We start from the raw sequence: 27,758 nt of genomic DNA, 5'->3' as shown, positions 1-27,758 counted from the left end.
CCTCAAAAACAAGGTGGGAGATGGCACCTGAGTCCGTGCTGTTGAGGCACGATGAAAGAATTGGCGAAAAACCCAAAGTCTGTTTTCCCTTTTCTTTTTACACCGCACATATACAAGTAAAATATTAAAACAGTCACTTTGCTTTCTTCCTCCCAGGCTGGCCCAAATGTGCCCAGGTATGTGTCTAAACAGATTCCTGGAAAACCTGCCCCCGCCGAGGTGTGGGCTCTTGCCTCGGCTGCAGTCTGCAGCTCCGCTGGCGGTGGTTCTCCAGCATGGACGGGAGCCCGAGGTCAGCTACAAGGCAAAAGCAGAAAAAAATAGCGGTCAGATGCTGTCCCGAGCAGCATCCTTTGGTACCCACAGGTTCTGCCCGCTCCCCCGGCCTCCCTGCTCGGAGCTGTTAAAACTGCCATCCGGGCTTCCTGGCAAGTGCTTCATTTGCATCCCTGGCAATTGCTCATTAGACCAAAGGGACAATTAGCCAAGGTAACAATCCCCTGCCTAACTCCTAACGCTCTCGTTACTTTTATTTCATAAAGCTGGTGCTGCTGCCACAGGACGATGAGGATGCTAGGCTTTGGTGGTGGCACCCAGCCTTCCACTGACCCATCCTACAGCCCTGCGTGGGCAGGGAAGGATCTGGCCCCACGTGATGGCCCTGTTGGGGGTCTGCTGGGTGTTAGGGTCTGTGGGCACTGCTCGCACTGGAAAAGGGCCTGGCCCAGCACGGGGAGCAGAGCTGAGAGGCAGGGGGGGAAAAACGGGAGGGAAAAAAAAAAAAAAAAAGACTTTAAAGTTATTTGTCACCAGTTTTCTTCCTTTCACACCACAACCACCTTTCAGAGTCCTCCCTTGGAAAGGCTGGTTGTTTTTCTTCCCCCCTCCCTCCGCTGTTGCACTCCTCTGCTCTGTGAACGCTAGAGGCTCCCTCCTTCTGGTCTGCGAAAAACTTTAGTTCCTCTTTTTCTTTCTTTCTTTTTTTTTTTTTTTTCCAACTTCCCTCAGGGAAAAAATGTGGAGTTAATTATCTATGTAAAATGTCAGATGCAGGAAAGGGGCTGTGCTTACTTGGATATCCCATCCGAGGCGAAGTGACTGATATTTTTTTTTCCTTTTTTTTTTTTTTTTTTTTTTTTTTTTTTTTTCTAAGGGGTGGAAAGGAGCTCGCGAAATAAAAGTGCAGCAACGAGCCGGTGGCTCCCAGAGCGGCCGGGGCGGGCGCGTCGGGAGCCCCCAAGGCAGCGCAGCGCGGAGCCCACCTGCCCCCGGGAGCTGCTTGTCCCTCGCTCCGCACCTCTCCCCCGGCACCCAGCCGTCCTGCTAGGCGCACGCCGAGGCTTTTCTCCTTCCCTTCGACTTCTTCTCCAGGACTTTTCCACCGCCGCTGGGACAGCCGCAAACTTTTTTTTTTTTTCTTTTTTTTTTTTTTTTTCCTCCCACCTTCGCTGGTGGTTTTGTGCTTTGTTGTTCTTGTTTTCCTCTCTTTTTGTTTTATTTTTAATTTTTTATTTTGTTGTCGCTATTATTTATTTATTTGGGGGGAAGACCCGCCTGCGTTTCAACCTCCCGTGGCCCCAGAGGAGAGGCCGGGAGCGGCTCCGGCAGCACCTCCCCGGCGCACCGCGTGCGAGCCCGGCCCGGCACGGCTCGGCACGGCTCGGCTCGGCACGGCACGGCACGGCTCGGGCTTTCGCCCCCGATAATGCAGAGCTACAAGTACGACAAGGCGATCGCGCCGGAGAGCAAGAACGGGGGCAGCCCGGCGCTGAACAACAACCCGGCCAAAGGCAGCAGCAAGAAAGCGCTGCTCATCTGCCTCGACTTCCTCTGCCTCGTCATGGGTGAGCTCCGCGCCCCAGCCTTCCCCTCTCCTCTTCATCCTCTCCCCGGGTCCCCCTGGGGAGGGAGGCTCGGGGTTGAGCCGAGCCGGGCCGGGCCGGGGCCGCGGCACTTCCCGAACAAAAGCGGGGCCCTACGGGGGGGGGGAACACAAGCTTGGGAAGCGTGCACAACCCCCCGAGTCAGCTCTTTCTCTAATTTATTTAACTTTATTAACCCCCGAACTTGTTTAACTCCGCGGCCCCACGCTGCCGTGCCCTCCTCCGGCGCTGGGGGTGCCCCCGGCAGGGTCCCCGCTGCCCCCCGGGGGCTGCAGGCTCTAGGTGGGGGCAGCGCTGCAGGGCTCCGGGGGCAGGGAGCAAAGCTTTGACTCTGCTCTGTGCTGGGGGTCGTGGTGCTGCCTCCCTCTGTCTCCCCATCTCCTCTCATGGTTGTTTAAAAAGCTGCTTTGAAGCTCGCCCGGGCATCTCCCAGTCCCTGGAGGAGCCCCAGCCTCAGCCCGCTGGTCTTTTGGAAGTGGTGGGGCAGGCACAGAAACTGTCAGCGCTCTGCCTCCGAAAAGCCTTTGCATGCCAAAACATCAACTGGTCAATTATGGCTGCGATGCCGAATATTTAATTGACAGATGCAGGCAGGGGAAATCAACTGGCTTCCAACAAAGAGATTAATAACGCAACAGCACGTGAGTTTAATACTCCAGACACCACAGTCTTTAAAACAATTGTTTCTGCTTAGGGCCCGTTTTTTTGAGGACTGTCAGTTTGATTTAATTTTTCTGTAGTTTATTGATCATCTGGTGTATATTATGAGGCACTAATATATTAAGAAGAGAGGCATGGTTTTCTCTTTATATTCCCACAAGAGTAGGGGCCAGTGCAGAAAGCTTCATCTTCTTGTATCTGGAAAAAATAAAAATATTTCGTATCCTCTATGTGAAACTAACGTAAGCAAAAATGTAGCTTGACTTACCTCACTTACTGAAACAGGAGGTTGGATTCCTAGTAAAACAACTCCTAGGAGTCAGAACTTTTAAACTTTTATTTACTCAAGTTTTCTTGACTTTAGGCATTCCTGGCATGAGTAAGTGCTATTTGAATGGGTAAAGGGCTTTTGTTGTTTTGTGTGTTGTTTTTGTTGTTGTTGTTTTTTTTCTTTCTCTAGACTAAGGGTCCGAAATGAAAAAGCAATTAGTTGACATGTGTTATTCCACTTGTGATAGTTTTGGTAAACAGAACTTATCAAGCATCACTGGAAGGTATTGTTAGCAGTGAATAATGTGATACACCAAAAGCCGTGATTGTTGCTTTGTTTCACGTTACTGCAGGTGGAAATCAGAGAGTAAACACAAGGGTTGCTTTTTAGGGTGAGGAATGTTTGAAAGTAAGAGCATGAATTCAACAGCTGAAGGAGAGAGCTTTGGTCTGGGTAATGACATGCAGGTGAAGAGCACTGGTGGGACGTGCCAAGGGAGGTGATTACGTGATGGAGGGCTCGGGGTGTGTTTTTGTGGATGGGCTTTTCAAATCCACCAAGCCCAGCAGTATGGGACCTGCCAGTGGATGTCTTTGCATGAGTTGCTGTGAAAGCCAGCTGCCCTGCTTGCAGGAGGCTTGGCTTGCTCTTCCCTCTGCCTTCCTCTAGGGAAAACTAAGAGTTTGCAGTTTTCCAAGCACTTGATTCCCATTTTTCTTTGTCATAAGGAAAAAATACTTTGGAGGTGAGGGAGGAAAAGTAAGTGCTCTATCTGAAGCCTGTAAGATGAACCTGGATGGTTACAAGATGAGGGGTATTTACATGTCCAGTAAAGAAATTGAGTCCTACATAAGCTAATGAGAAGCAGAATTGGGTGAAATGACTTTTTTAAGGTGGATGCACTCAGCCAGGGTCTTCTGCTGGTGCACGTAGGCATGGCCAATGGCCTCCAGTGCAGTTAAAATGAGTTACGCCTCTTGAGTGGCTGCCCAAACACATTCAGAGTAACAGGGAAACAGAAGGCTTTTCTCATTTGAGGACCACTTTAGGAAATATTAAAACCGGTCATTTGATTTGCAGAGGGCTATGACGATGCATTGGCTTCTGCTGCAGTTATTTTGCAGTAATTCTGCCCTGAGTCAGTATTCTGTGGGGAAAAATGAAAAGAATAAGCTATGGCTGAAATGCCTTTCAGAAATGACACGTGCTTTCTGTGAGGCAGTAGATGTGTACAAACTCTTCTTTGTTTACATACAAATTTAACCAAATTACCCAGAACGCAATTATCATAAACATCTCAAAGTCAGAATAAGTAAAGCAGCGCTATCAGGAGCTTCCTTCAGCTTTAATTTGGTGTGAGGTGTTAGAAAGATCCACTTTGTCTCTCATCGTCATTACAATGGTTATCTTGATAGCAAATGCATGAGGGGAAGATTTGTATCTCTGTTCCTTGGGGATGGTGGGGAGCAGTTGTCAATCCATTGGTGGGAGCACGTTGCTTTGGTGGCTGCCAGAGCATTGCTGGTGGGGTGGGCTTCAAGAAGATCTGCCAAACTAGACCCTCCCATTTCCCCTGCATTTCCAGCTTGGACTGGGCTAGATATTTTCAGATACCCCACTCCTGATGAGTGTACTTCGTGTGTGAATATGCCAAGCACCCATGCTGACAAATCTCTGCTTCCTTGCACCAACAAGAGGTTTCATCACAGATACCGTGAACATCCCAGAAATTGTGTGTTGGAGTTCAACCGTGGAAAAGAGGCAGAAAAGAACTGAGTGTGCATTTAAACCAGGTCATCCGAGGGGGGGAAATTAACTTTCTCCATCTGCTTCCTCTTCTCGGGATGGCTCTGTTTAGAGAATTAGAAGATGCTTCCTGAAATTGTTAGGGCCACAGGCGAGCCCGGTGGTTTGGAAGAGTCCTGCTGGTCACCGCGACACATCTGAAAATGTGGCTGAGGAGCTCAGCCTGGGGGACTCAGTTTGGCCCTGCTAAGCCAGTCACCAGCGTAGGTTGAGGAGCAGTGGGAGATTTTTTGTGGAAGGCTCCGAGCAGCAAAACGAGTTGTGATGTGAAGAATTCACCTTCAGTGGTCATCCTGGTTGAGAGCAGCTCAACGAGCCATCACATTTCTGCATGGGACATGGCCCAGTGGGGCAAGTCCTCCTACACTGACCCTTCAGGTGGGATGTCTTGGAGGCTGTTCTTATGGAAGCAGCATCTCAGGTTAAATTTGCTCCTCTCAGGCCTGCTTTTTTCATATTAGGCAAACTGTAAGCAGCCACCTGTGCTCTGCTGACAGGCGCCAAGCCGAGCGTTTCATCTCGGAAGAGGGGAAGGCTGCGTCAGCAAGGCCGGCAGGGCACGCTAGGGTCTTCAGTAGCTCGTGTTTTTGCAGCTTGCGCAGGTACAGACAGCAGCTTCCGAAACGTCCTGCCTGTGCTATAAAATAGAGGGGTTTCATCTGGCATACCCGCTTCCTCTGCTTGTGGAAGTCAGGCTTATGGGCGCGTGTATTTAGGGCTGGTGAGATGGAAAGTGTGCTTAACTTACTGCACTTCTCATCCTCTGTCTCTAATTGAATTTTTTCTGCCAGTCCCAGTTAATCAACACAACACAAGTTTTACTGCCTTCAGGAAGTTTTGAAGCAACAGATTGATAGGCCTCTTACGCCCTTAATATCTCTTCAGCTTTCTCACAAATTTGGCATCTCTTCTGTTGTGAGTCTGATGCTAAAATGAACTTTGAAAGTAAATATTTGTGCTAGCAGGACCTTGAAATGTTTATGTAAGCGGGGATATAATCTTGTAATTTGGGCTAACAGTTTAGGTTACTCTTAACTCTCCTCATCTGTGTAGAAAATTGTGTTGTTGTCCAGCTTCCAGAAGCAAAAAGGGTTTGAGCTCTACCTGAGCCCCTGCCATGCCGTCACAAAAATCGGCGCAAACAGGCCTGGGTTTGTCATTTAATTGTAAGGAGTGGGAGGAATTAAAGATGAGGGATGAGGTTAGAGTTACTTGGATGCTGTAAAGTTGAATTCGATGAGCTAAGCAACTCTCCTTTGTTTGGGTTGTTTTTTGTTGTTTTGTTTTTTTACAGCTACCCTGCCATGCAGGGCGTGCTGACGTGCAGGTAACATCTTCCTATAGGTGCCTGAAAAACTGCTGTCTCAGCTGTTTCTTATATTTTGTGAGGGACAATGAGCTCTGGCCACACTAAACCAGCCAGGCAGTCCCAGGGCCTTGGTGTTGTCTTCTCCGTGCCTTCCCTGGGCTGGAGAGGCCTGGGCCCACACCGCACGGCAGAAGCTGTGTGGGTGGAGAGCCGTCATCGTGCTTGGAACATCCCTAGATCAGGTTTGGTTGTTGGTGTTTATGTATCACTTCTTTTCATCCCGGTAAGAGCTCCTCACGGCAGAGGTCTGTCACGAAGCAGCAGGGTCTGTCTCAAGGATGGATGCTTTGGAAGTGCTCTGGTAAAAGCAGATTTGCAGAGGTGGCATTTTGGTAAAGGGCTGTGTGGCTGCATCCCATTGTACCTGGGCTGGGATGCTTCTTCTAAAAAGTTTTTCAAGACGCAATCAACATCTAAGCATGATACCCATCCTCGGTTTTTGCCCCTTTCTTGAAAGACAAAAAGAGCAAAAGATGACTGGAAAAAAAGATGAGAGAGAAGTGTTTTGGAGGTGTTTAAAATATTTTTTTGTGTGTGTGTGCATGTGTTGACTTCATAAAAACTGAAACAAAAACTATCAAGAGCGGGTTATTAGTGACAATTATACCTGAGGTGTTAATTGCAGAACAAGGAAGTGCTGTACCTATGGCAGACCGAGTCCTCGGGGGTATAAATCTGCTTGCTTTCCCGAGCTGGTGGAATTCAGCCAGGCTGAAGATGTGTCTCCAGGAAAGCAGAATTACGTGCTACTGCTTCGTGGCCAGGAGTGCTTTGAATCTTGTGTACCTGCAGCTGAGACAGGCAGGAGATGGGATCGCAATTACAGTAGACGACACTTTTTTTAATCATATCTGTTTGTAGTGAGCATAGAAAATAATATAAACATCGCTCCCAGATCAAACAGATTATTTTTATACCCTTTAAATCTTGATTTAATATGCATGCCTTTCTGGGGCTGTCTTGGTCTGACTTTGTTTGCCTAGATACAGGTTGACAGTACATCCTCCAGATGCATGTGCCTCCATAGACCGCCCAGAAATGGTTTGCATACTTGAGCTAGGAAAGCTGTTCTCATGCCTCCATCTCTGTCTGAAATGAGTTAAAAGAGGGGGGGGAAAAAAAAATGCCTCAGCCCTGCTCTGTAGCTTGCTGTGGAGGAGCAGACTCCGTCCTCTCCGTTTCATTCATACAATGCTCCCGCTTCATCCGTGGCAATCCAGGAGGGACCGTTGTGGTCGCCCGGTCTGCCTTTGCCTCGAACAAGGGCATGCCTGTTGAAGGCAGCGTGGGGAGAGGCAGCAGCCTCCGAGCCCTCCTAGCCCAGCCTCAATGCAGCTCAGAGAGCTGCAGCTTCCCCAGGGGATGTGTCACAGGGGGAACAGGGAACCCCCCTCCCCGGATGCCAGCTGGGGGCTGGGTATCATTGCTGTGTGTTGTGGTGGTGGTGGTGTTTTGGTTCTTAGGGCCCTGGCTGCTGCAGTTATGCTGCTTTTTTTGATAGCTCAGGTTTCATGTTTCAAAAAATAATAAAAAATTGTGACTCAAGTGAGTGATAGCACCTCAGAAAAGAGGTGACTTGAAGAATTCAGCATTTATGTTGCAATGGTAAGGTCTAAGGTTGTTTTTCTGAGTACACTTCATGATTCTCATGTTCTTTAAATGTCTGGTGTGGCAGAGCAGTTGGACCTGGTTCAGCAGAGCCTAATGGAGCCCACTGTGCCCCCGGCACTACGACTCTACCCTGGGCCCCTGCCCAGATTTTGGTCAGGCTGGAGAGGTCTCACCAAAAGCTGGGATGAGGCTGCCCCGTCCACCATGTCTCCTTGGGGCTCAGTGTGATCCATTTTACAGAAAGGCATTTGTATCCCTGCCACCCCATCCTTTTTCCATTTCGCTCTCTCTCGTGACACCTACTTGCAGAAGCATGATCTGCTCCGTGATTTTAGCACGTGAAAAGCTCCTCAGCATAGATCAGGTGTCCGCACGCAGGGTTGTGTTGGGGCAGCTGTTGGGAGGTTGTGCTTAGGAATTAGACCTCAGTAGGAAGAACGCTGCCAAAGAAGAGGAGTTTGAAGGTGTCTTCATGGAGTTTTCTGACATAAGCCACTGGAAAACTTGCCTTAAGTTTGTCACTAAGATAATGTATTAAAAAGCTTGAAACTTAGGTTGGCCTGGCAGCTCTAGGTGCCAGAAATACCTTTAAACTCTGTACTTGCAAGTTGGTCACGTAAGTGGGCTTGTTTTTCACATGTGCTGGATGTTTTGAAGACAGAGGGTTGAAAACTGACTCTCTGCATCACGTAAACGTTACAAGCAGAGCCTGTAACCTAACTCCAGAGCTTCTAATGTTCTGAGGATGGCCATACTCTTTGTGCTGGGTGTTCTCATTCCAGCACTGCTTGTAGCTTGCACCTTTCCGTGAACTTGTCTTATCAGAGCACATGGTGCTCTCTGTCAGGAGCTATGGGGCTGGGCTGGGGCTGCCAGCCAAAGCCCAAATGGAGCTGCATGTGGTCTGTCTGCTGGTGACACTGAATCATTGGAGAGCATTCGTAATCCTGTAGTACTTTCCTGTAATTTTTCATCCCTGGCCCCAAAAGGACATGGCAGCTGCATTGAGGACAGCACCGAAGCTTGGGAGATGTCTGCAGCCTTTCTGCTAAAGTACACCTGTGGGTTTAGTCTGCAATGCCTGAGACACAAATTGAGGGTGGATTGGCAGTGTTCTGGCTTAATTTAGCCTGGAAAAACTCAGGCCATGCCCTGAACACCACAGGCAGCTGTGGCATAGAGGTGTCCTACATGGCACTGAGGGTTTGCAGATAGCTGTACCTCTCGGGGCTGCTTCAGCTTGCCGGTCGGAGGAGCTGAGCGCAGTGTGGTGCTTCCTTCCATGAGGTTAAACAGAAAAAGTGAAAGTCCCTGGTTAGTGGTTTTGGGCAGACGTCCCTCCTGAAGCAAATGATGATCCCTCTGAGAGCTTGCTTCTCCCCATGGTGTCAGGGTTGTAGCCTGCTGCCACGCAGAGGAAGCAACAAGCTGCATTCCCTGTAATTAGCTTTCAACTGGTTTTACTGTAAATTACCGAGACCGACGGTCATTTTTTTTTTTTTTGAAGGCTTTCACAGTAGTGCCCTTCATCTGATTGTGCACGTGTTGGAGGCAGGCACTGCAAGCAGGCATTAATTCCACTGACATTAATCCAGCGTGTGCTTATTCAAGGCTGAGACATCTTCACATGCCTCAGGATGAACCACTGCATTTGAAAGCCTCTGTGAGAAGCAGGGTCTGGGGTTCCTGGTTTGGGAAGTTATTCCCCACCTCTGTTCTGGGGTGGTTTGATGCTCTTTTCTCAAAGCCCCGCTGGTCTTTCCCACCGATGTTGTGTGCGAGGTCTCTGCTGCAGCAGCGCAGTGGCCGTGGCAACCGCTCCTGCACCCCAAGTATTTCAGCACAGAGGAGCTTTGAGGCTTTCCAAGGCTTTTTGTTAGGCCCACCACTCTCTAAAGTGATAGTTTCCAAAGGGGAAGCCAAAAATATCTCTCAGAATGCTGTTTTGCAGGGCTGTTTAGTGAACAGCGGGTGCGTTTATTTTCCCAAGTGATGCTCGTGGGCTATTTTGGACGATGGTGAGCCGGTGGCAGGCAGCAAGGCTCCTCTGAAGCTGATAGCTGTGACTCGGTTTGGTGCTATCAGGTTTCTGAAGCAGCCCTTTGATCAGTGATCAGATGGCCCCGGCTTTTTGCAGAGGTGCTGTTCCCTTTGGCTCCTGGGTTTCTGCCCTGGACCTCAAAGGCCCAAAGAAATGATCCTTGTGCAGATCCTGTTGCCTTCCACTGTGGGCAGGGAGGTTTGTGCCTCCTGATGTGGGGAGCATGAAGGAGCATCCCCCCCATGGGTGAGGAGCAGGAGCACAGTGAGGGCACTCATCAAAGGCCAAATTTCCATTATGGATGCCCCCAGGTGCTTGGTGGGATTTGCAGAGCTAACAAAGTACTTCTAATTCCTGATCATTTCGGTGCAGCTGCAGGCTCAGGTCCTCTGCCAGGGCCTCACCGGCTTCCCTAGGTAGGGAGGCAGCTTTTGAAAGCTGATCCCCAGCCATGTGCCATCCAGGAGGAAGCCTGTGGCTCCTGTGGCCAGGCCGAATCCTGTCCCTAGTATATGTGTGTGCACCTGCCCCTGAAATTTCCACCTTGGTTCCTGTGTGAACGTAGCTAGGTGGCCCCCCTCGCACGCTTCCCTCTTCCGCAGAAAAGAGAAATGGCCTTGGATCACCCGCTGCAGCTGGCTCAGCCTTTCCCAAAACCAGGGCTGAGGCTTTTCTTGGTAAGGGTACATGGGGAGAGGTGTGCCAAGAGGTCTGCCAACTGATAAAGGAGGCACAGGCGGGTAGTTCACAGAAGAAGGGGTTGGGGGGGCACTTTCGCTTCCTCAGAACTGACAAGCTAAGGAAAATTTCCATTTTCTGCACAGCAATACAAGGCTGTTTTCAGTAGAGGCCTGCCTTTTTTTCTTTATTTTTTTCTTATAAAAGTTTGAAGCATCAGGGACTATCATAAAATAATCCAATTGTTTTCACCCATAATCCAGGATATGTTTTGTTTTTGTTTTATTTATTTATTGCCTAACACTCCCCATTTCTTGACGCTCCCTCTCTCTTTAGCATGCAGTGGTCATTCTGCTGCAGCTCCCACAAAGCAGCAGAAAACCAAGGTAACAGCAACATTTTGAGTGAGGGGGATGAAATGTGGAATAGGTTCAGCGTATTTCTTTGTCATTGTTGGAGTCCTATTCAGTCTGGAGCTGAATAGGAGGCTGATTAGCATGTGGAAGCATTTCTAAAGCATTGGTCTGGGGAGGGTTGTTTTTTTTTTTTTTTTCTTCCTTAAAGGAGAAGTTTTGTGGCACTTATTTTTCTTACTGAGCTGGCATGAATCTTTGTGAAATGCAAAACCATGGAAAAGTCAAAAAGCATTTTAGAGAGAGCCTGTTTTGATAAATTACCGTGTGCATGGGCACAAAGAAGTTTTCCAGTGCCTAAAGCTGCTGCGGGGTCTATGGGTGCCACATTTTTGAAATGGTCTGATGAGTGGGAGTGAGTTTGACCATAAGATGCATCTGGATTGCAGATATGAGACTTTGCTTTTGCTCTTGCTGAAGTCATCTGCAAAACTGGATGTTGCTTTATGAACGCAGGATTGGGTCCACAGTCTGAAAATCCACCTGCTTGAACGCTCAGCATTTTGCTTTCACGGGGAAAGATATAATGCTGAGGTCGATTAAAAAGCTCACTGCAAGTGGAAAAACAGCTTTTTCCCAGTGATATTGCTTCAGGTTCTGGGTGTGGGGTTTCAGGGAAGAAGGCTTGTTTTCCCTTTGGCGTTGGCGGAGTTACCCATGTGGAGGGGAAATGTGCAGCACTGTCCCTTGCCTTTTGGTTGGATGACACCAGAGTCACCACGGGACCTGGTGTTGGTGCACAGGGGGAGTTTTTGGGTGAGTTGCAGCTCTTTGCTGTGAAGTCTGGCGTGCTTAGCTCCAGGTAACTGCAATTATTGCCTTACTACTGTCTGTGCTGCAGGGCCTCAGCTGGGGCTGTGTTGGTGGAGAGGTCCTGCCCTGGGTGCACTGCACCTCCTCGTCCTAGGTGCACTGCAGGATTTTTGGGGTGCTTGCAGACCTGAAGAGAGAGAGGAGAGACCAAGTTGCATGCTGCAGCTGTATGGGTTCAGCGCGCTTGTCCCCCCTGAGCTTGCAGACAGAGTGGGTTATTACAGGAAAGCGGATTTAACATCCCATTGAGAATCTGCTGCAGCTCGCTGCTGTGTCTTCGCACAGCCTAATGAAGCCTGATTAAAGCTGCTGTTTAATTAAGGAGAACTTAGCTCCTCTGGTCACAACTCACGATTAAAGGACTGTTTGAAGTCATTCTGCAATACTTTTCCCCCCACCTCCTTTAACACGAAGAAAGCTGCTAGCGCCGTACGTGCCTCAGCGCCGAAGTTTTGAACGTTATTACAGGACCGCAAACCTGCTGGCGAATCTGGCTGCTGCCAAGGCACCCGAACATTAAAAAGCCCTGCAGAGGGGTGGGAGGGAGTTCAATCTCAGGATACGCTGATTTGGAAAGGGAATCCAAACAAAGAGGCTTTTCAGCAGAGGCTGAGACTTGGCTTCTCTCAAGGGCAGTTTGGGCTTGGGGAAGCATCCGGGAGGCGGCGAGCGGCGCAGGAGTGCGCGAGCTGGATGCGGTGCGGTGTAAGGTTTCCCAGCACAGCGTGGTTTTGTGTTACAGGCTGGGGAGCTGCCTGTAAGCTCTCCTCTCTCTTCTTTCTCTTTTCCCCTTTATTTCTGTTGGAGACAAAAGGGAGGTTTGGGCTTTTTTTTTTTTCTTTTTTCTTTTTTAAAAGAGAGGGAAAATAAAGGTTCCTTTTCCTTGTCCCACCTCCTGCAGGTTCCGTGATGCCTCTCACCAAAGAGGGACCTGGTGGTGTCTCCAACCTGGAGAAACCCTTTGCTGGGGGACCAGGCTCCTCATAGGCAAGTGTCTGGCTCAGATACAGAGAAATGGATACCAGGAACCTTCCCCACATCAAAGTGCATCCATCAGACCCCCCACTGCTGTTGTGCTGAGGGCAGGGCACTCCATGGCCCATGGAACAAGCCCTGTCCCTTGTGGTGGCACCTCCAAGTGCCACTGAGCTTTTAAGAAATGTCAGGAAGAGCAGAGTGGAGAGGAGGTGCTACCAACCATCTCAACCAACCAGTCGTGTTTTTTTTTTTTTTTATAGGCACCAGATGGTTTTAATAGAGGAAAGCTGAACTTCTTATGACCCTTCCCCACAGACGCTGTTTGTTGTTTTGTAATTGTGGCCAGGACAAAACTGTGTCCCAGAACCTGCCATGGGGGTGAGAGCTTAGTGCCTGGTGCCTTCTTCTCTCGCCCCACTGTGTGCCCTCCCCGCTGCACCATGCCCCTCTCCTTGCCCTGCCTCCAAATTATCTGGGGGAAGCTGCTGGCCATGAAAGACTGGAGGCTTTCCACCCGTCCCCGCATAAAGAGATTAGCAAGAGTACAAATCGGAGAAAACCGAAGCATCTCAAAGCAAAGCACAAGGAAGCAATAAAACGTCAGGCCGTGTTTTCCCTTCTAGTTGATTAAAAATGCTTCTGATAAGCAAGAAAGCTTTCCTGGCTGGACAAGATCTGTATCGTGTCAAATGCACTGAAAGGTTTATTAGGAAGATAAAGTGGTGCAAGCGTTGGGCTGTGCTTGCAGCCCGCCACTGTCGGCACTGAGTTATCCTGCGGGGCTGAAGGCATTTTGCAGTGGTATGGGAGGAAGGAGTGTGATGGGAGAATTGCTCACCCTATGGAGAGGGGGAAATGCAAATGTAGGGAAATAGGGATGTATGGAGAGATGGTGGGAGACATGGGTGTTGGTGTGCTTAAAAGGTGTCAGAAAATTTGTATAGAAATTGGCTGTTGGGTAAAGGTAGAAGAGCAAAATTTATCAAATTAGTGCTAATGAGAGCCTCTGGGTGCATCCAAACCACGATTTCTGAGTGCATAGCTCTCCCGTGACTGATGCCTCCAGGAGCAATGTTCTACCAGGGCTGACCAGTTCTGCAAATTCCCTCTCAACGCGTCCAGCCTTGTTTCTGGCTAGCAGCCTCAAACCTCCAGTAAATATGAAACAAAGATCCATAGGGCTCCTGGGCAGAGAGGCAGCCAGGAACAAACTCTTATCCCTATTCCCTTTGCTTTTGTCTCCAATAAGGTTTGCTTCTTTGGGAGCAAATGGAAAAATATGTCTTTAGATACATGTTGGAAAAGCCCTGTACTTGGCTAGCCCATCTCAGAGACTGGAGGAAACATCTTAGCAGTCCCCAGCTATAGTGGTCATCATTTTCATCACCCATTTGATGGGTGGTAGGTGCCGGGAGAGCCTGCTGGCATGCCTTCTTGTGGCAGGGAGCTTTGCTGCCCATCTCCTGTGCCACTCATTTCATGGTGCCTCTGGGGACAGGAGGCCACTGAGCTGCAGCACGCCAGGGGGAAGAGAGGCTCAGAGGACTTGTCTTGGCTTTTGGAAAGTGTAAAATCAAGTAGGGAAAGGAGATGAGGGCTAGGCTTCCTTCTCTCCATGGGAAAATCAGTGGTGGTGATTGGAGATCTGCTCTCCAGAGCGAGGGGCTCGGCAGGCAGGGACCTGCTCTGCTGTGGCTTCCCCTTTGCTTGAGAACTCGATGCCTGTGTTTTCTGTTTGGAGATCAAATACAGGACAAGAATTAAAAAGCAGGAAGACAAAAGATTAGCTTCCGTGCCGTTGTGTTTGACTTCCCATGGTTTTAATTGCCAAGGGCTGCTCCAGGAGCCAGCTGGCTCCGAAGGGATGCGGATCTCAAGTTAGAGAAGGGCTTTTTTGCTCCCACGATCTGGTAGCAGCTGTATTTTCTTTTGTAGGAGATAGAGCTTTGTGTATATCTTTTTCCTTCAGAGGTGAATTATCTTCAGGTACCTGCTTCCACAATTTCTCTGATTGCTGTTAAAGCTCCTGCTGTCACTGTACTACCTACAGCAGCAAGAGGGTGAAAGCAGCAGGAATGGCAAGTATGGAGTGCAACCTGCACCTTAATTGTAGAGTTTTCCCTCTGTGGAGCAGAAAAGTAGTGTTTATATGAAGGGAAAATGTGACTGGTGGTTCAACTTGCAAGTCCTTGTTGGGGTGAGCGGAAGCAAAAGAGTGGTAATGAACTACTTAATGCCACTCATCCAAACCATACATTTTTTTTTAAGAAATATGTTCCTGGTGAGCTTTGATGGCTTGTAGTGCAGGAGCAGAACCCCAGTGGTTTCCATCCAGACCATGCACTGAGGGATGTGCACGTCCCCCAGTGACAGCAGGATTAGCCCCACTGGTGTGTGGCCTGGGAGCAAGCTGGACAAGCCCAGTTTTACTGCCAGAACTTTGCTTTTACACTAACTCAGAGGGGAAGAAAAGACCAGCTTACCCCCCCCTCCAAAACCAAACAAGCAACCCGCCACCCCCCAACAAACGCATGCATTATTTGGCATGCTGGCTGTATAAACCTTGACATTAGCTACCTGTGAATCATCCAGCAGCACGTTAATTGGTACCCCTCGGTAGATTAGGATTTGGCATCAGGTCTGCATGTAATTACAAGCCACACACAGAAGGACACAGGCAGCTAATGAACTCCTGCCAAACTCCAGCTCTGCTTCTGTGGCTTTTGAAGTTTGCTGGTCTTTCAGTGTTTTGTATAGCGAGCGCTGAAAGGCATCAAATCACTCCTTTGACAGCGTTTAGAAAGAGCTGGTTTGTTGAATGAGCGAGTCCCTCCAAGCTCTGATCTGAGAACTGGAGCATCTATAGGCGCCTTTCTCACCGGAGCAGTAAATAGGCTGGAAATTGAGGACACCCCCTACGAGCTGCTAAGCTCCTGCCTGGGCAGCGGGAGCCAAGGGGGCTCTGGTTGCCACGATGGGCTGCAAGAAAAGAAACTATTTCCATTTAAAAACATCCTTCCAAACAACCATGCCAATGGTAGAGGGGAGAAATGGGCTTTTTCCCAAGCGTCAAAGCGCTTAGAAAAGAGGCTGTACGAAGTGGGTTGCGGCACGTTGCATGGGGCTGAGATTGCAAAGGAGGTGGGAAAAGGGGTTTTGGAGGTTTCTGCAGGTTTTTGTGATGCTGAGCAGAGGCATTGTAGGGTGCCCAGTTCAGAGGGTTGGGGGTGCTTTTCTGTGGCAGTTTGTTTCTGTGGTCAGACCTGAGCCCCTCTCCTCTTTTCAAGATGCTTGTGACAAAGGGAGCTGTTGAAGGAAAACAATTTCCATGAAAACCTGCAGTTTTCAGGCAAACATACCAGGCAGGTTTCATGGCAGTACCATGGTGAAGAGGAATAATGCAACTTGGCACGAAGCCCTTCAAGAAAAAAAAATAAAATAGGGAAACAGTAGGGCCTTTGTCAAAATTAACTGCAATAAAGAAAAAGGGACTGCCATTCCCTTGGGCTTCTTTAACCTTTTTTCCCCAATTTATTCACACGTTCCTTGACAGCGGGGCAGGGCATTGTTACGAGGGGGCTGGAAAGGGAAATGGGGAGTTATCCATTTTTTTGCTCTTAAAGAACACTGTATGCATTGTGTCCCCCGGGTGTGTGTAAATAGGAGCCTGGTCATTGCTTGTGCTGTTCGGATCTGGCCCCAGTTTCTGTCATGCCCTAAGGGAACGGGGCTGTGCAGTGTCACCTGGCCGCAGAGCAGCAGGCACGGGGAGGTAGTTCATCCCATCCTTGCTGGTAGCATGGGGCAGCCACCTCTTGCTCAAGGTAACCGATTGCCACCAAAGTATCCCATTCCCAGCTATTTTTCACCAAAATAACTTAACCCATGCAACTGGGCAGCAAGGTGGCAGCAGGGCCAAGGCAGAAGCCTTCCCATGCAAGGTCTGCCCTCCCTGTAACATGAAGCTCTTGTAGTTAAGTGTATGATTTTATTTATATATATTTTTAATATTACCTGGATACCAGCGCAGTCTCAGCTACATCACACATTGCCGTATATTATGGTAGCACTCTCACAGTGCAACTTCAGCCAAAGTACAGGAGAGGGAGAAATGAGATAATCCTGCATTTTTTAACCCAGTGGGCATAGGCACAGCCTTGTAGGGCCTTATTCCAAGGACCAGTGAGGTTAAACCCCCATCATTTGAAGGGCCCTTGAACCATTTCCACCTGCACTCATGCTTTTTTGACTTTCTTTCAGCGCCGTGCATTATATCCTGGAAACTGTACCAGATCACGACTACCGAGGGGGAAAAGTTTCATTTCCAGTTAATCAAGGGAGTTGTGTAATACCATTTTCTCCTGGGGAACTTCCAGAAAAAAGGAAAAAAATAAGAGGAGGGAGTATTATATAAAGCGAGTATATTAGGAGGAAATAAATTATGAATTAAAAGTGATTAGTGAACTTTTAAGGAAGAGGTCAGAAGTGCATTTTGGACTACAAACTTCTTAAGCTTTCAGTGCTTGTCTTCGGTTACAGAGTTATAACCCCGTGTTATTTGTGCAGGTGGCTGCTGCTGCAAATCCGAAGCAGGATTTTGCATTTACAATAGGTACATTGACAGAACAGGGTCACAAAGCTACTCGCAGCCTCCTCCTGCAAAGGAGCAGTTGCTCCCAAAAACGTGCTCAATTATGGCTGCAGCGCTTGGCCAGGATGCTCCGGGCAAGCAGGGAGGAAGCTCGGGAAGTTTAGCAGATGAATTTTGTTTTGTTTTTGTTTTAAGGGGCCTGATGTGGACCAGGTGAGCTGGCTGTATTCCTGCATTTGCTCCTTTACTGTTTTAAAAAATAATAGGATTTGGTCAACTGCATCGCTTTGGCTGCGGTTTTATATTTCCACCCTAAGCTTTTGCTAAGGTTTGTCATGGTTGTGCAATGAAAAGTAGCTTATACCTGGCAGTGTTTGGAGTAGTGAGCTGAGGTAAGGAGTTGCTGCTCATTATTTTTATATATTAACATGAGACCTACGGCCTGCAGAATTTTAATTTTGAGTAAGGGCTGGCAGAGTTGAGAAGACCCCTTGTTATAAGAGTAAATCTGAGGGTTCCCATGGGCAGTGCGTGCCAGTGGGGCCAGCGTGAGCCCTTCCTCGAAGGCAGACCCAGGGAAGCCGTGGCGAGGCAGAGCTCCTTCCAAACCCCACTGACTGGCAGAGGAAACTGGGCTCGCTTCATTTCTAATTGAAAATATAATGGTCGCCACAGCATGTTTTTCATACGGTCTGTTTGCTCTGGGTATTGCAGTTTGAGGATGTGTTTTTAATTTTTTCCCCTCTCTATTTGAGCTGGGTCATCCTAGGTCAGACTTGGCCTATCTGTAAGGCCTTCTACAGTGCTTGAACGTATAGAGGTGCTTCAAAAGATCCTGATGCCTTGGGTTTTTATGGCATATTGCATTTTTATTTGTTTTTCTCGACAATGTGAGCTGATGGCATTGTTTCCATCATGTTTGATTGGTGCCGTCTCTGGGTTCCTATTTATAATGTCTTTTATAATCATCCTCTCCAACTTTTGCGGGTTGGCCAGTCTGGCTTAGATCTGTTCTACCCCACAAATGCAGAATTTTATATGCATCTAGATATTGTGACTTGGATAAGCTTTTGTTCTTATTAATGCATTTTTTAGGTATTAAAATTATATGCACACTTTAATATAAAGCTCTTTTAATATATCAGCTAACGCCAAACTCCCAGGAGGAACAGCTTAACATACTTCTTAGAATTCCTTTCTCTCCTTTTTTTCCTTTGTATGTGGTATTTACTTCTGGAAATAGGTAACAGGTACTCTCTAAAAGAGCAGAATTTCTCCCAGCAAAAGCAATGGCAGCGCTCCTATTCATCTGGAGCCTTTGGAGAGCGAGTGCATGGGTCTGGCACGGCGAGCTCCGGCCACATAAGGAAGCGTTTCCTGTCAGGGTTTCGAATCCAGAGGAATTTGCAGTGCGTGAGAATAATTCCACATTTGGTTCAAAGTATCTGTGACCAAGAGCTTTTCTCTTAATGTTCTCCAGAATGGTTGGGTCAATGAGTGTACTCCAGATAGTACATACTGCAAAAGATGGGTTGTGCTGCTGAGTGATGGTTTTGGTCTCAAGGTAGAGATACCTGTCAGTCATCCAGTGGTGTTCCTGCCACTGTCACCACTTCCTTTTAGAGGCACTTCTCAAATACCTGTGTGGCTTGGGGTCACAAATATTATAGGGTTGTCCATACAGAAGATGAGTGTTCTTTGCTTTCTTCATTTGCCATTGCTCTCACAGGCATGAGAAGGCATTTTGCCCAGCATTCCTGAATAACCAGTTCTTACTAAACAGGTGTTGTGGGGAACACAATATAAAGTCTAGAAAATATCATCATCTAGGTGAAAATGAACAATGAACCTGTGTCTGCCCATCAGGAAGCAGACCTGGTAGACCTAAAAATGGTGAGGTTTACATTAAAGTCCCTATGAATTGGCTGAAATACAACTAATAATTATAAAGTGGATGGAAGCATCACTCTCTTGATAGCTAGGAAGAGCACCAGACAGATTGATGTAGGCATCAGCAAAGGTTAGTGTGAGCTACTTGGCAGAACCTACAGCAGGTAGAAAATGAACTAGGGTCTTGGTTTTAGTGGAAATCAGCCCCTTATGTGTTGGGACTCTTCCAAACAGGTCAAATCAGTGAAATGCAATGCATGCTGCTCCTTGTTTATAGGTTCTTCAGTATTCTAAAGCAGGTCTACAGTAAAGTCTAGGGTTTGTTTGTGTGTTTAGGGAATCTTCTATCCCCATGCGTTTCTGCGTAGCAGAGAGTAGTAGAACTGTAATAGAGTTGAATGGGAATCTGTTTTGAAAACGAAGACATTAGATGTGTTTCCAAAATATGGGCAGATGCCCAGAGCGGTCTTCTGGACTGCTGGAACCATGGTGAAGAACAATTACAACTGAGCAGCTAATAAAGTATGAGGCTGAAGGTATTGCGTATTTCTGATATTAGCCTCTGGTGAAGATACGAGCATTAAGTATCCAGATTCAGTCAAAAAAAACATTGAGGAGGCACTCTCACTGATGCTTTCAAGAATTTTGAAGATCCCAACATAATGTGGCAGGATCCTTCTTTTAGCTGTCATTTGACTATGGATCAGGTCACTGAGATGCAGTTTTTGTTAACGAACCTCCTGCCCTTCGTTCCTCCATCCATTTTGTTGGTGCTGGTGCAGAGTCAGGCCCTATAGCAATTGTCAGCATATGCCCTGATATGTTGAAAATGTGCAAATTGTTTTATTCTTTGCGTTGTAAATTTTTATCGGTGTGTACCTATATTTATATCTATATAATGTCAACTGTCTTCAGGAGTCATTCACTCTTGCAGCAGCTGTCAAGGCTTGATGTGTTTATTTCTCATCTGAAGTGCTGCCATTCTCCTCCAAAAGCTGGGGAAGCCAACTTTTAAAGCCCTAGTAAAAGCCCACCGTAGCCAAATACAGTTTTATGCATTATAAAATATGTACAAATATTGTAAACCAAATAAGGTTTATATGTACCCAAGATCAGCCACTAAATAGTTCAAATAGAAAGCCTGTCTCTTGATGGAACCCAAATATTTACACAATGTATCTTGAATGAGGAATTAGATGCCCCACTCAGCCCTGCCAAATTATTTAATGATCTTTTTAACTTATTAAGGTAGACCTGTAATCTACTGAAACCTTAAAAACATGCCCACAGCCTGGACACTGGCAGCCAAACCCATCACAGTGTGCTTGCTAGAAATTACCATTGCTTTGTTGAGATAGCCAGCAACATCCCACTGACCTGTTGTCTTTAAAGAAGATTTTTATTTTTTTATTTTTTTGGGGAAAAAAAAAATAATAAAAAAAAACACAAACCTCCATCAAAACCAAACAAAAAAAAAAATAGACTGAGAGGGTGTTTAATTTAGTGCAAAGGTGAAGCTTGGGCTGGGAAGATGAGAGCTACATGGGTGGGTCACAGCCCAAATGGCTCTTCCCCTCCTGCTCCCTCTGCAACTTTTCCAATGGGTGGCCAAGGAAAGCTTATTCCTTTATTTTTTTTTCTCGTTAAAGCCGCACAAGTGCTAACTTTTCAAAGGCTCCAAGATTCAAAGTGCTGTACCCAACACTGAGTCCTTTCTTCTGCCTTTGATTTTCTGCACATTTCAAGCTGGTCGGAGAGTACATTGGGGTTTTGCAAGGGATTTTGTTTGGGCTTGGTGGTGAGGTTTTAGATTTCCCCTGCACTCTGCTAGCCTTCCCAGGATTATTGCCTATTAAATGCCTTTTGATAAAGGTGCTGATCAAGGAAAGGAAAAAATACATATATATCTATATATATATTTCTTGGTGCTAGATTTTCCAAACTTGATTGGCTTTATTAAATGGAAAGATAAATAAATTGAAAGCCTCCAATATTAGCGTGGGACACCAGCGGTTTGGGGTCACAAAGTCAGTTGGACTTCCTCCCAGCAAAAGCAACATCATTTTTCAACGTCCAGCCCCACGGCATCCTGCGGTGCCTCGCACAATTCGTTAGTGTCCACACCTGCTCTCTGCTGCCCTCCACGCGGACCCATGGCAAACCCCTGTGGGTTTGGATGGGGCAGGATCAGCCCCCAGGAGATTTCTGTTATGCTCATGGTTTGGAGCCCTGTTTGATCTCCTGCAGCGTAGTTAGATAAAAGCATGTGGTTGGGATTTCCTTGTTTTGTTATTAAAGCAGAAATTCCCCTCTATGTATGGGGGGGAAGAAAAAACCTTCCTTTACCTTACGAAGGATGTTACAATTCAGAAGGGCAATCTCTGCTCTATTTACCTTTTTTGCTTTGGAATAAGCAAATCCCTCTGTTGCACTCTGCCTTGGCTTTCTCTGTCTGTGTAATGGGGATAATAATCCCATCTCTGGCTACGTGGTCCCATATGAATATGCCAGGGTGGCCTCGATGCATTACAGGATGGCCCATTGGCTGCTGCGTAATATCTCAGCATGGCGCTGTCAGTCATCAGGAGGATGCGAGGCCCTTCTGCAGTGCTATTAGAGGTTTTGCAAGTGATCTGAGAACACAGGTGCCTTATAGCAACAGGCAGAATGGCCAAATGGGACCATTTTTGGAGAAGGTGGACCATCCCAAAGTCAGTGTATTTTTTTTTTTATTTTTTTTTTTTGCGTGCCTTGTAGGGCTGCTGGTCACTTCAGTGCAAATTGCCATTTGTTACCATGTTCTATGATCTACCTCATCTATTCTCAGTAGATCTGTGCCATGGCTGAGGATGGGAAGTGGTAGAAGTTGGGAAGTCAGCACTGTTGCAGGCAGTTCAGCTGTTGAATTTGTAGATGCAGATCTCTGCAGGCAGGGATGCATAACCTGAATTTTTTATCATTTTTTTTTTTTTTTTTTTAACAACATAGTTTTTTAAAATGAGTTACACTGGGACATAAGAAGTCATGAGGCAAAACTTGATCTCTGTGGTATAACCCTACACTACTTTTCCTTGCCTTTCCAAGGGCACATGGGCTATATCTCCACTTCTGGCTACCTTTGCCTCCTAGTGTGAAGAAAGTCTCTGTGGCCTTTTTTCTAAAGGATCTCAAAGGCATCTTGCTCCGCTTTTAATTTTCTGTGTTCTTCCAGACTTCCCTCTGTAGTGTTTTCTGCAAAACCCATTCTCTGGATGCCTTTTGGCACTGCTTCAGGCCTCTCCGTGCTGGAACCCCTTTGCCAAAAAAATGTGGGTGGTGACCTAGTCCAGTAGACAACCCATGCTCCAAGAAATAATCTCTTGGAAGAAGAGCCATCTTTCGCACAATTTACCATTCAGCACAGGCTTGGGGCTGGGGTCTTCTGTTGCTTGGGTAATTATGGCTGCAAAAGCAGCCTCTTACCCAGCCCTCAAAATCAAGGGCATGTTATGTCTTCTAAGCAATATCCGTTCAGCTATGGAGTGTGTTTATGTTTCTCATGTAAAAAAAAAGGGGAGGGAAAAAAAAAAAGGGAATCTGAGGTTACTGTTTTGCTGGAAAAATGTCAAGACTCGATTGGCAATATCCCACTAAACCACAAGTTTGTAGGAGAGAAAACAAAACCATTGGATTTTCTGAACTATGCTTATGCGCGCTTAAAGAAAATGTATACCATATAGGTCAGTTATGCTCTTATTATAGCTGTGGCAAGCGTACATATAATTGAAATGCGGAAATACTACCCCATGCTGTTCAGTGAATGAAGGGAAAACAAATCTTTATTATTCCTGGGTTCACATAATGTATAGGAACACTATTGTCTTTTTTATTTTATTTTATTTTAAGCCAGTTTTAGCTTTCAGATGTATTTTATTGTCTGTGGGAACATGTGTTTTACAGACCTGTCATGTGAAAGCTATTAACAAGAGGAACTGGAGAAATAACAATAAGCCACGTAACCGTGGCATGTCTACTCCCCGAGTTCAACTGTTACGCTGCCGCTTCAAGTGCATGTGAAATTGGATCACACTGAGCGCCGTTAGCTCTTCTACTGCAATTTTTCATTGGGAAACTAAGGATTTTTTAAGTGGCCTATTAATATCATATTGCTGGCATCAGAGGCACGTTTCAGGGCCAAGCTGGCTATGCCTCAGAACGGTTAAATAGTGGAATGAAGATCAACTGGATTCACACGAGATGTCTGATCGTATTTACCAAATCGGAGCTGGGCAGGCAGGTCCGAAACCTTTGTTCATCATTTCACACGTGTTGGAAACTGCCCTGTCCTGCCAAGCACTGCAGGGCCAAATGCTCACCACTAACCCCTTTCCAGAGCTTTTGGAGGTGATCTGAAAGGAGTCCTGAGCGGTGGCCCTGGCTACTTCCAAAAGGCGTCAGGTCTGAGTGGTTTTGTCCCTGCTCACTTGGAGCAGGGAGCGGATGACTGGCACAGTCCTTTTTTTTTTTTTTTTTTTTTTTTTTAACAGGCTAACAAAAAACCCCTAATAATCCTGGATTAGGTAAACCTGTTAACACAGAGCAAAGGGAGCCAAAATGGATTGCGCAAATGAAGGACAAAAGTTGTTCCCGTGGAGATGAGGAACGTTATTGTGGTTACGTGTTAACTCCTCGCGCAGTACCTTTGCAAATCACGCTCAGTGGACTGTGATCCAAATTTATAAAAAAGAAATCTTTTTTTCCTTGCTGGTTAGAAAGAAAAATCCCTCTGATTTCTTGGACTTCTAGCTGTGCTAACAAACCAATGGAGGCTTAAGCAAGTTGGTGGTTGACAAACATTCTAAGGTGCTTTCTACAAGGTCTGGGCATGAGACTTGCTATTTTGGCCCAAAGCTTGAGCCACTCCGTGTTGTCACCTAAATGGCATCCCCTGTGCTTTCTATCAGCCACGGCTCGTGGTTTTTCTGCTTTGCTTGGCCCCATCCTTTACGTACTCTTGCCGTACCACGTCAGGTGCTTTGCCTTGTTTGTTTTCCCCTTGCTGGGTTGTGCTCTGTGAGTGGGAGGAGGGTTTCCTGCACGTTGTGGTCTGTGATGTGCTCTGAACGTGTTTCAGGGAATTTGGGCCTTGCTTTGATGGGGATGTACTGCTTAATGGCAAAGATGAATGGGGAGACTGGGGCACAAGGAATGTGCATGCCCTGTGCAAGTTAACATTGTGGCTGGGACATACCTTTGAGGTAATGCTGTGTTTCTCCAAAATACTAAGGAGAATATGGAGTTTCACACGTGCAGCAATCTTGAGGTGTCCCTTCATGTGTCCTAATCTGTGGCTGCCTGGTTTTTGAGCCCAGTGCCTGGTGCAGAGCTCCAGCTGGGCTGGTTGGATGTATCTGACCTGTGCAGATCCTTCACAAATGGCATTTTCTTGCAATTTTCACATGGCCTTAATGTGATTCAAGGGGAATGGGCTCTGATGGGCTTTCAGCAGCTCCTGGAGCTGGGTGTGAGCTCAGCTCACCCTTGTGCAGATGGGTGGAGGATGGATGCCCTGTGGCTGCCCAAAGCACATAGACTTACAGCATGGGAGGGCACCAGCATGCCCATACCCTGTAAATAGGGGGAAGCTGAGGAAGGCTTCAGAGGCATAAAAGAAACACGGATTAAGTTTAGCTGGGCCAGTCAGGTAGGAAATGCAGGGCTGATACCCAATCCCTCAGTGTTTGTTTGCACAGCTCATCCTGTCTGGTGGCAGGGCGCTGCCGCAGAGCATCAGCCCTCCATGGAGAAAAGTGCCAGCTTCATTTTCATGGCTTTTTGCCGAGGGATTGCTTTTGGGGTCCATTCCTGTAAGTTAATATTTGCAGTGCATGAGGCTTAACTGAAACCAGGCATAGCAGACATCTGATAACCATAACAGGAGAGATGCTTTTTCCCCACAAGAGCAACTTGGAAAAACAAAACTCAAAGCTATCCCCTCTGGAAAGATAGCAATATGAAAAGAGAAACATCAGGAATGGCACTGGGTGATTTGCAAGGGTTTTTCTACTTCTCTCTCTCTATATATATATATTTATATATGTATTGATGTATAATTTTTAGCAGTGGTTTGTTTGTATTTGCCTTGTATCACTGATGGGTTTGGTTATCGTCTCCCCTTCTTTCTAGCTGGGTTGCCCTTCCTCATCATTGAAACGAGCACAATCCAGCCCTACCAGCGGGGCTTCTACTGCGACGATGACAGCATCAGGTACCCGCTGAAGTCAATGGAGACAATCAATGACGCAGTGCTTTGTGCTGCGGGCATCCTCATTGCCATTCTTGCTGTAAGTACCATCTTTGAAGCCTCCTCTCCTGCTCTTTGGGCATCCATGACAGCTTTTTGTAACCTCTGTAGCCAGTCCGTGCTATGTACTGAGGCGCACGGCTCCTCAGTGGCTATCTGACTTCTTGACTTCTGTGTAAGTTCAGTGAACATTTGCAAATGAGAGCTTGTAATGGGAGGAATGAGATTACTGTTGAAGCTCATAAACAGGCCCAAAGCTGTTTGGGCAAGTCGGGGAGCTCTGCAAGAGCTTTTTCACCCTGTGGTAGGAGTTCAGAGCAGAAGCAAAGAGTTGAGTGTCAGTGAGGACTTGGCATGGTTTGTCCCTATTCAAATAACTCTAGGTATTTGCCTATTTTATAAGGTTGAAAATAATAATAATAATAAAAAGATGCACCTCTTCAGCTAACCAGTACCTGGAAAAGTTTCACAGGTTAGTATTAGATTTTTAAGAGATTGTATAATACAGGCATATTAAAAAGACAATTAAAATCTTCCACGGGGAGCATATTCCCAGAGCCATCACTGTAGAAAATAGTTGATACACCACCTTCCTAATGTCTTCATTTCTTTTCCTGCCAGGTTTCCTAGAGCTATGCTAGGAGATGATTGTACAGTGAGAGCTTTATATTTCAGCCAAGAAGCTGAACTCAGCCCATGGAGCTGAGCCTCCTTCCACCAGCACGTGTCTCATGCTTGGGCAGGAGCTGTCTCCTGGCTGGTAGTCAAACATTTGCATCTGCAGATGAAATTCCCAATGAGTTATTTAATGAAAAGTACCTGCATTTTCCTTGCTCACCTGCTGGCAGCCCAGCTCAGGTGCTTTCTCAAAGATGCTGCCTTCCTCTTGCTCTGTGCTGGAGATGGGGAGGTCAGGAGCACTTGTTCCCCTCTTGACTTTCATCCTCCCTTGTGGGAGCAATGTCATGGCCGGTAGATATTTTAGTGTGGCATGGTGCCTGCTCCAGTAACGCCTTGTCCCCAGCCTTGCTGCTTTGAGTGGTGAATAGAACAGAATAGCTCAGTTGGAAGAGACCTTTAAAGATCTTGGAGTCCAATGAATGTTCCCCAGAATAGCACCCAGGGACAACACAGGGAGGCTCATGAGGTGCCAATGTTCCCTCTCACCGTGGCCAGCAGAAGCCATCCTGTTCCTTTCGTTCTGCTGCCAACAGGTAGCAGAGTTTGCTTGCAGGCAGCAGAGATGTGCGTTGCATCTGCCAGCTTGTGCCCATCTCTCCATCATTCCCTGACCACATGCATTCACTTAGCAGAATAGGTCCCAAAAATGCCTCCTCCTTATTCCCTCCCTACTCAAAGCAACCCCCAAAAGGTGACAACCCCCTAATTCCGTAAGTGCAGCAGAATTTTACCCTGCAGGTGAATTACCCCCGAGTGTGGAAAAGCCATAAAAACAAAATGAGAAAGCCCCTCATTTTCACATTACTGCCTGAGCTATCGTCATGCTGGCTGCATGCGGAGTGTGCTTCGGATCAGTAATGAGGCGGTGGCAAATAGAGGAGTTGGAACAGAAACTGGAAACATAATCAGCTGCCTATGTGATCCATCAGCTTTCTACCACGAAATGGCAGGTCAATTAAAAGAAAAAGAAAATCACCAAAGAATTAGATGTTTCTGCGCTGGTTTCTCTGTGCCCACAACAAATGTAACTTAATAAGGTAAATTCACAAGCTCTGTTATTTGCTGGTGAGTGATACAAATGGCTAACGAGGAATTGAAGAAACAGATTTCTGTGCTGTGGCAGCATGCGTGGAAAATTCAAGTCAGTCTGACCTCTTTTTCAAATGTAACCCAGATACCAGAATTATTGTAGCATAATAGGAATTCCTTCCAAATCCACAAAGCACTGACTCCATTCCTTTTTGCTCAAAACGTTTGCCTTCGAAAGGCAGGACAGCGGTTAGGAGGGCTGCCGGGGGGTGGCATTTTGGGTGGTGAGGCCAAAATCTTACACTCTTGCCTTATGTGGCATGATGGGCAGCCTAGCCCTGGGCAAAAGGTCCAGGTCATGCTTTTAAATGGCTTGAGGACACTCAGAGGTCCAGTTAAGTAAACACAGAGCCAGAGACCTTTGCTTCCATCAGGCCATGAGGAGATATGCGTTTGTTTTTCATACCTACATATTTACTGATGAAAGGCAAATTCCCACTCAGATGACCCTGAAGATGTGGGTTGTGTGCTCCCATATCTCTCCTGACTGCTGTTCCTGCTAGAAAATGGTCAGTTTGATCTTCCTGGGTGAAAGAAGCACGCTGATGTTCTCTGGGATGGAAAATGCCCTCTTCTTCCTCCTGAGCTACCACTGCTGTGTGGTCCCAGCCCTGACACCTGATGGGCCGTAAACACCTATGGAAAATACCTAAGAAGACGGATTTCCTGGGCGATCTGAGTTCCACAGCCAGATTAGCTGA

The 27,758-nt window shown here is 47.0% G+C and overlaps 1 protein-coding gene across 1 annotated transcript in view; it reads left to right on the top strand.

Annotated features, from left to right (window-relative positions):
- Positions 1-1,017: 1,017 nt before the first annotated feature.
- Positions 1,018-27,758, top strand: part of PLPP3 (phospholipid phosphatase 3) — a 43,225-nt gene continuing 16,484 nt past the window's right edge. The window contains exons 1-2 of the mRNA XM_035333254.1: positions 1,018-1,844; positions 25,170-25,327. Of these exons, the coding sequence (XP_035189145.1) occupies positions 1,706-1,844; positions 25,170-25,327 (297 nt within the window). The 5' untranslated portion in view covers positions 1,018-1,705. The remainder of the gene's footprint in view (positions 1,845-25,169; positions 25,328-27,758) is intronic.

Source organism: Oxyura jamaicensis, chromosome 8, assembly GCF_011077185.1.
Source record: "Oxyura jamaicensis isolate SHBP4307 breed ruddy duck chromosome 8, BPBGC_Ojam_1.0, whole genome shotgun sequence".
NCBI classification, from domain to species: domain Eukaryota; kingdom Metazoa; phylum Chordata; class Aves; order Anseriformes; family Anatidae; genus Oxyura; species Oxyura jamaicensis.
This window is presented reverse-complemented; position numbering and strand designations above follow the sequence as displayed.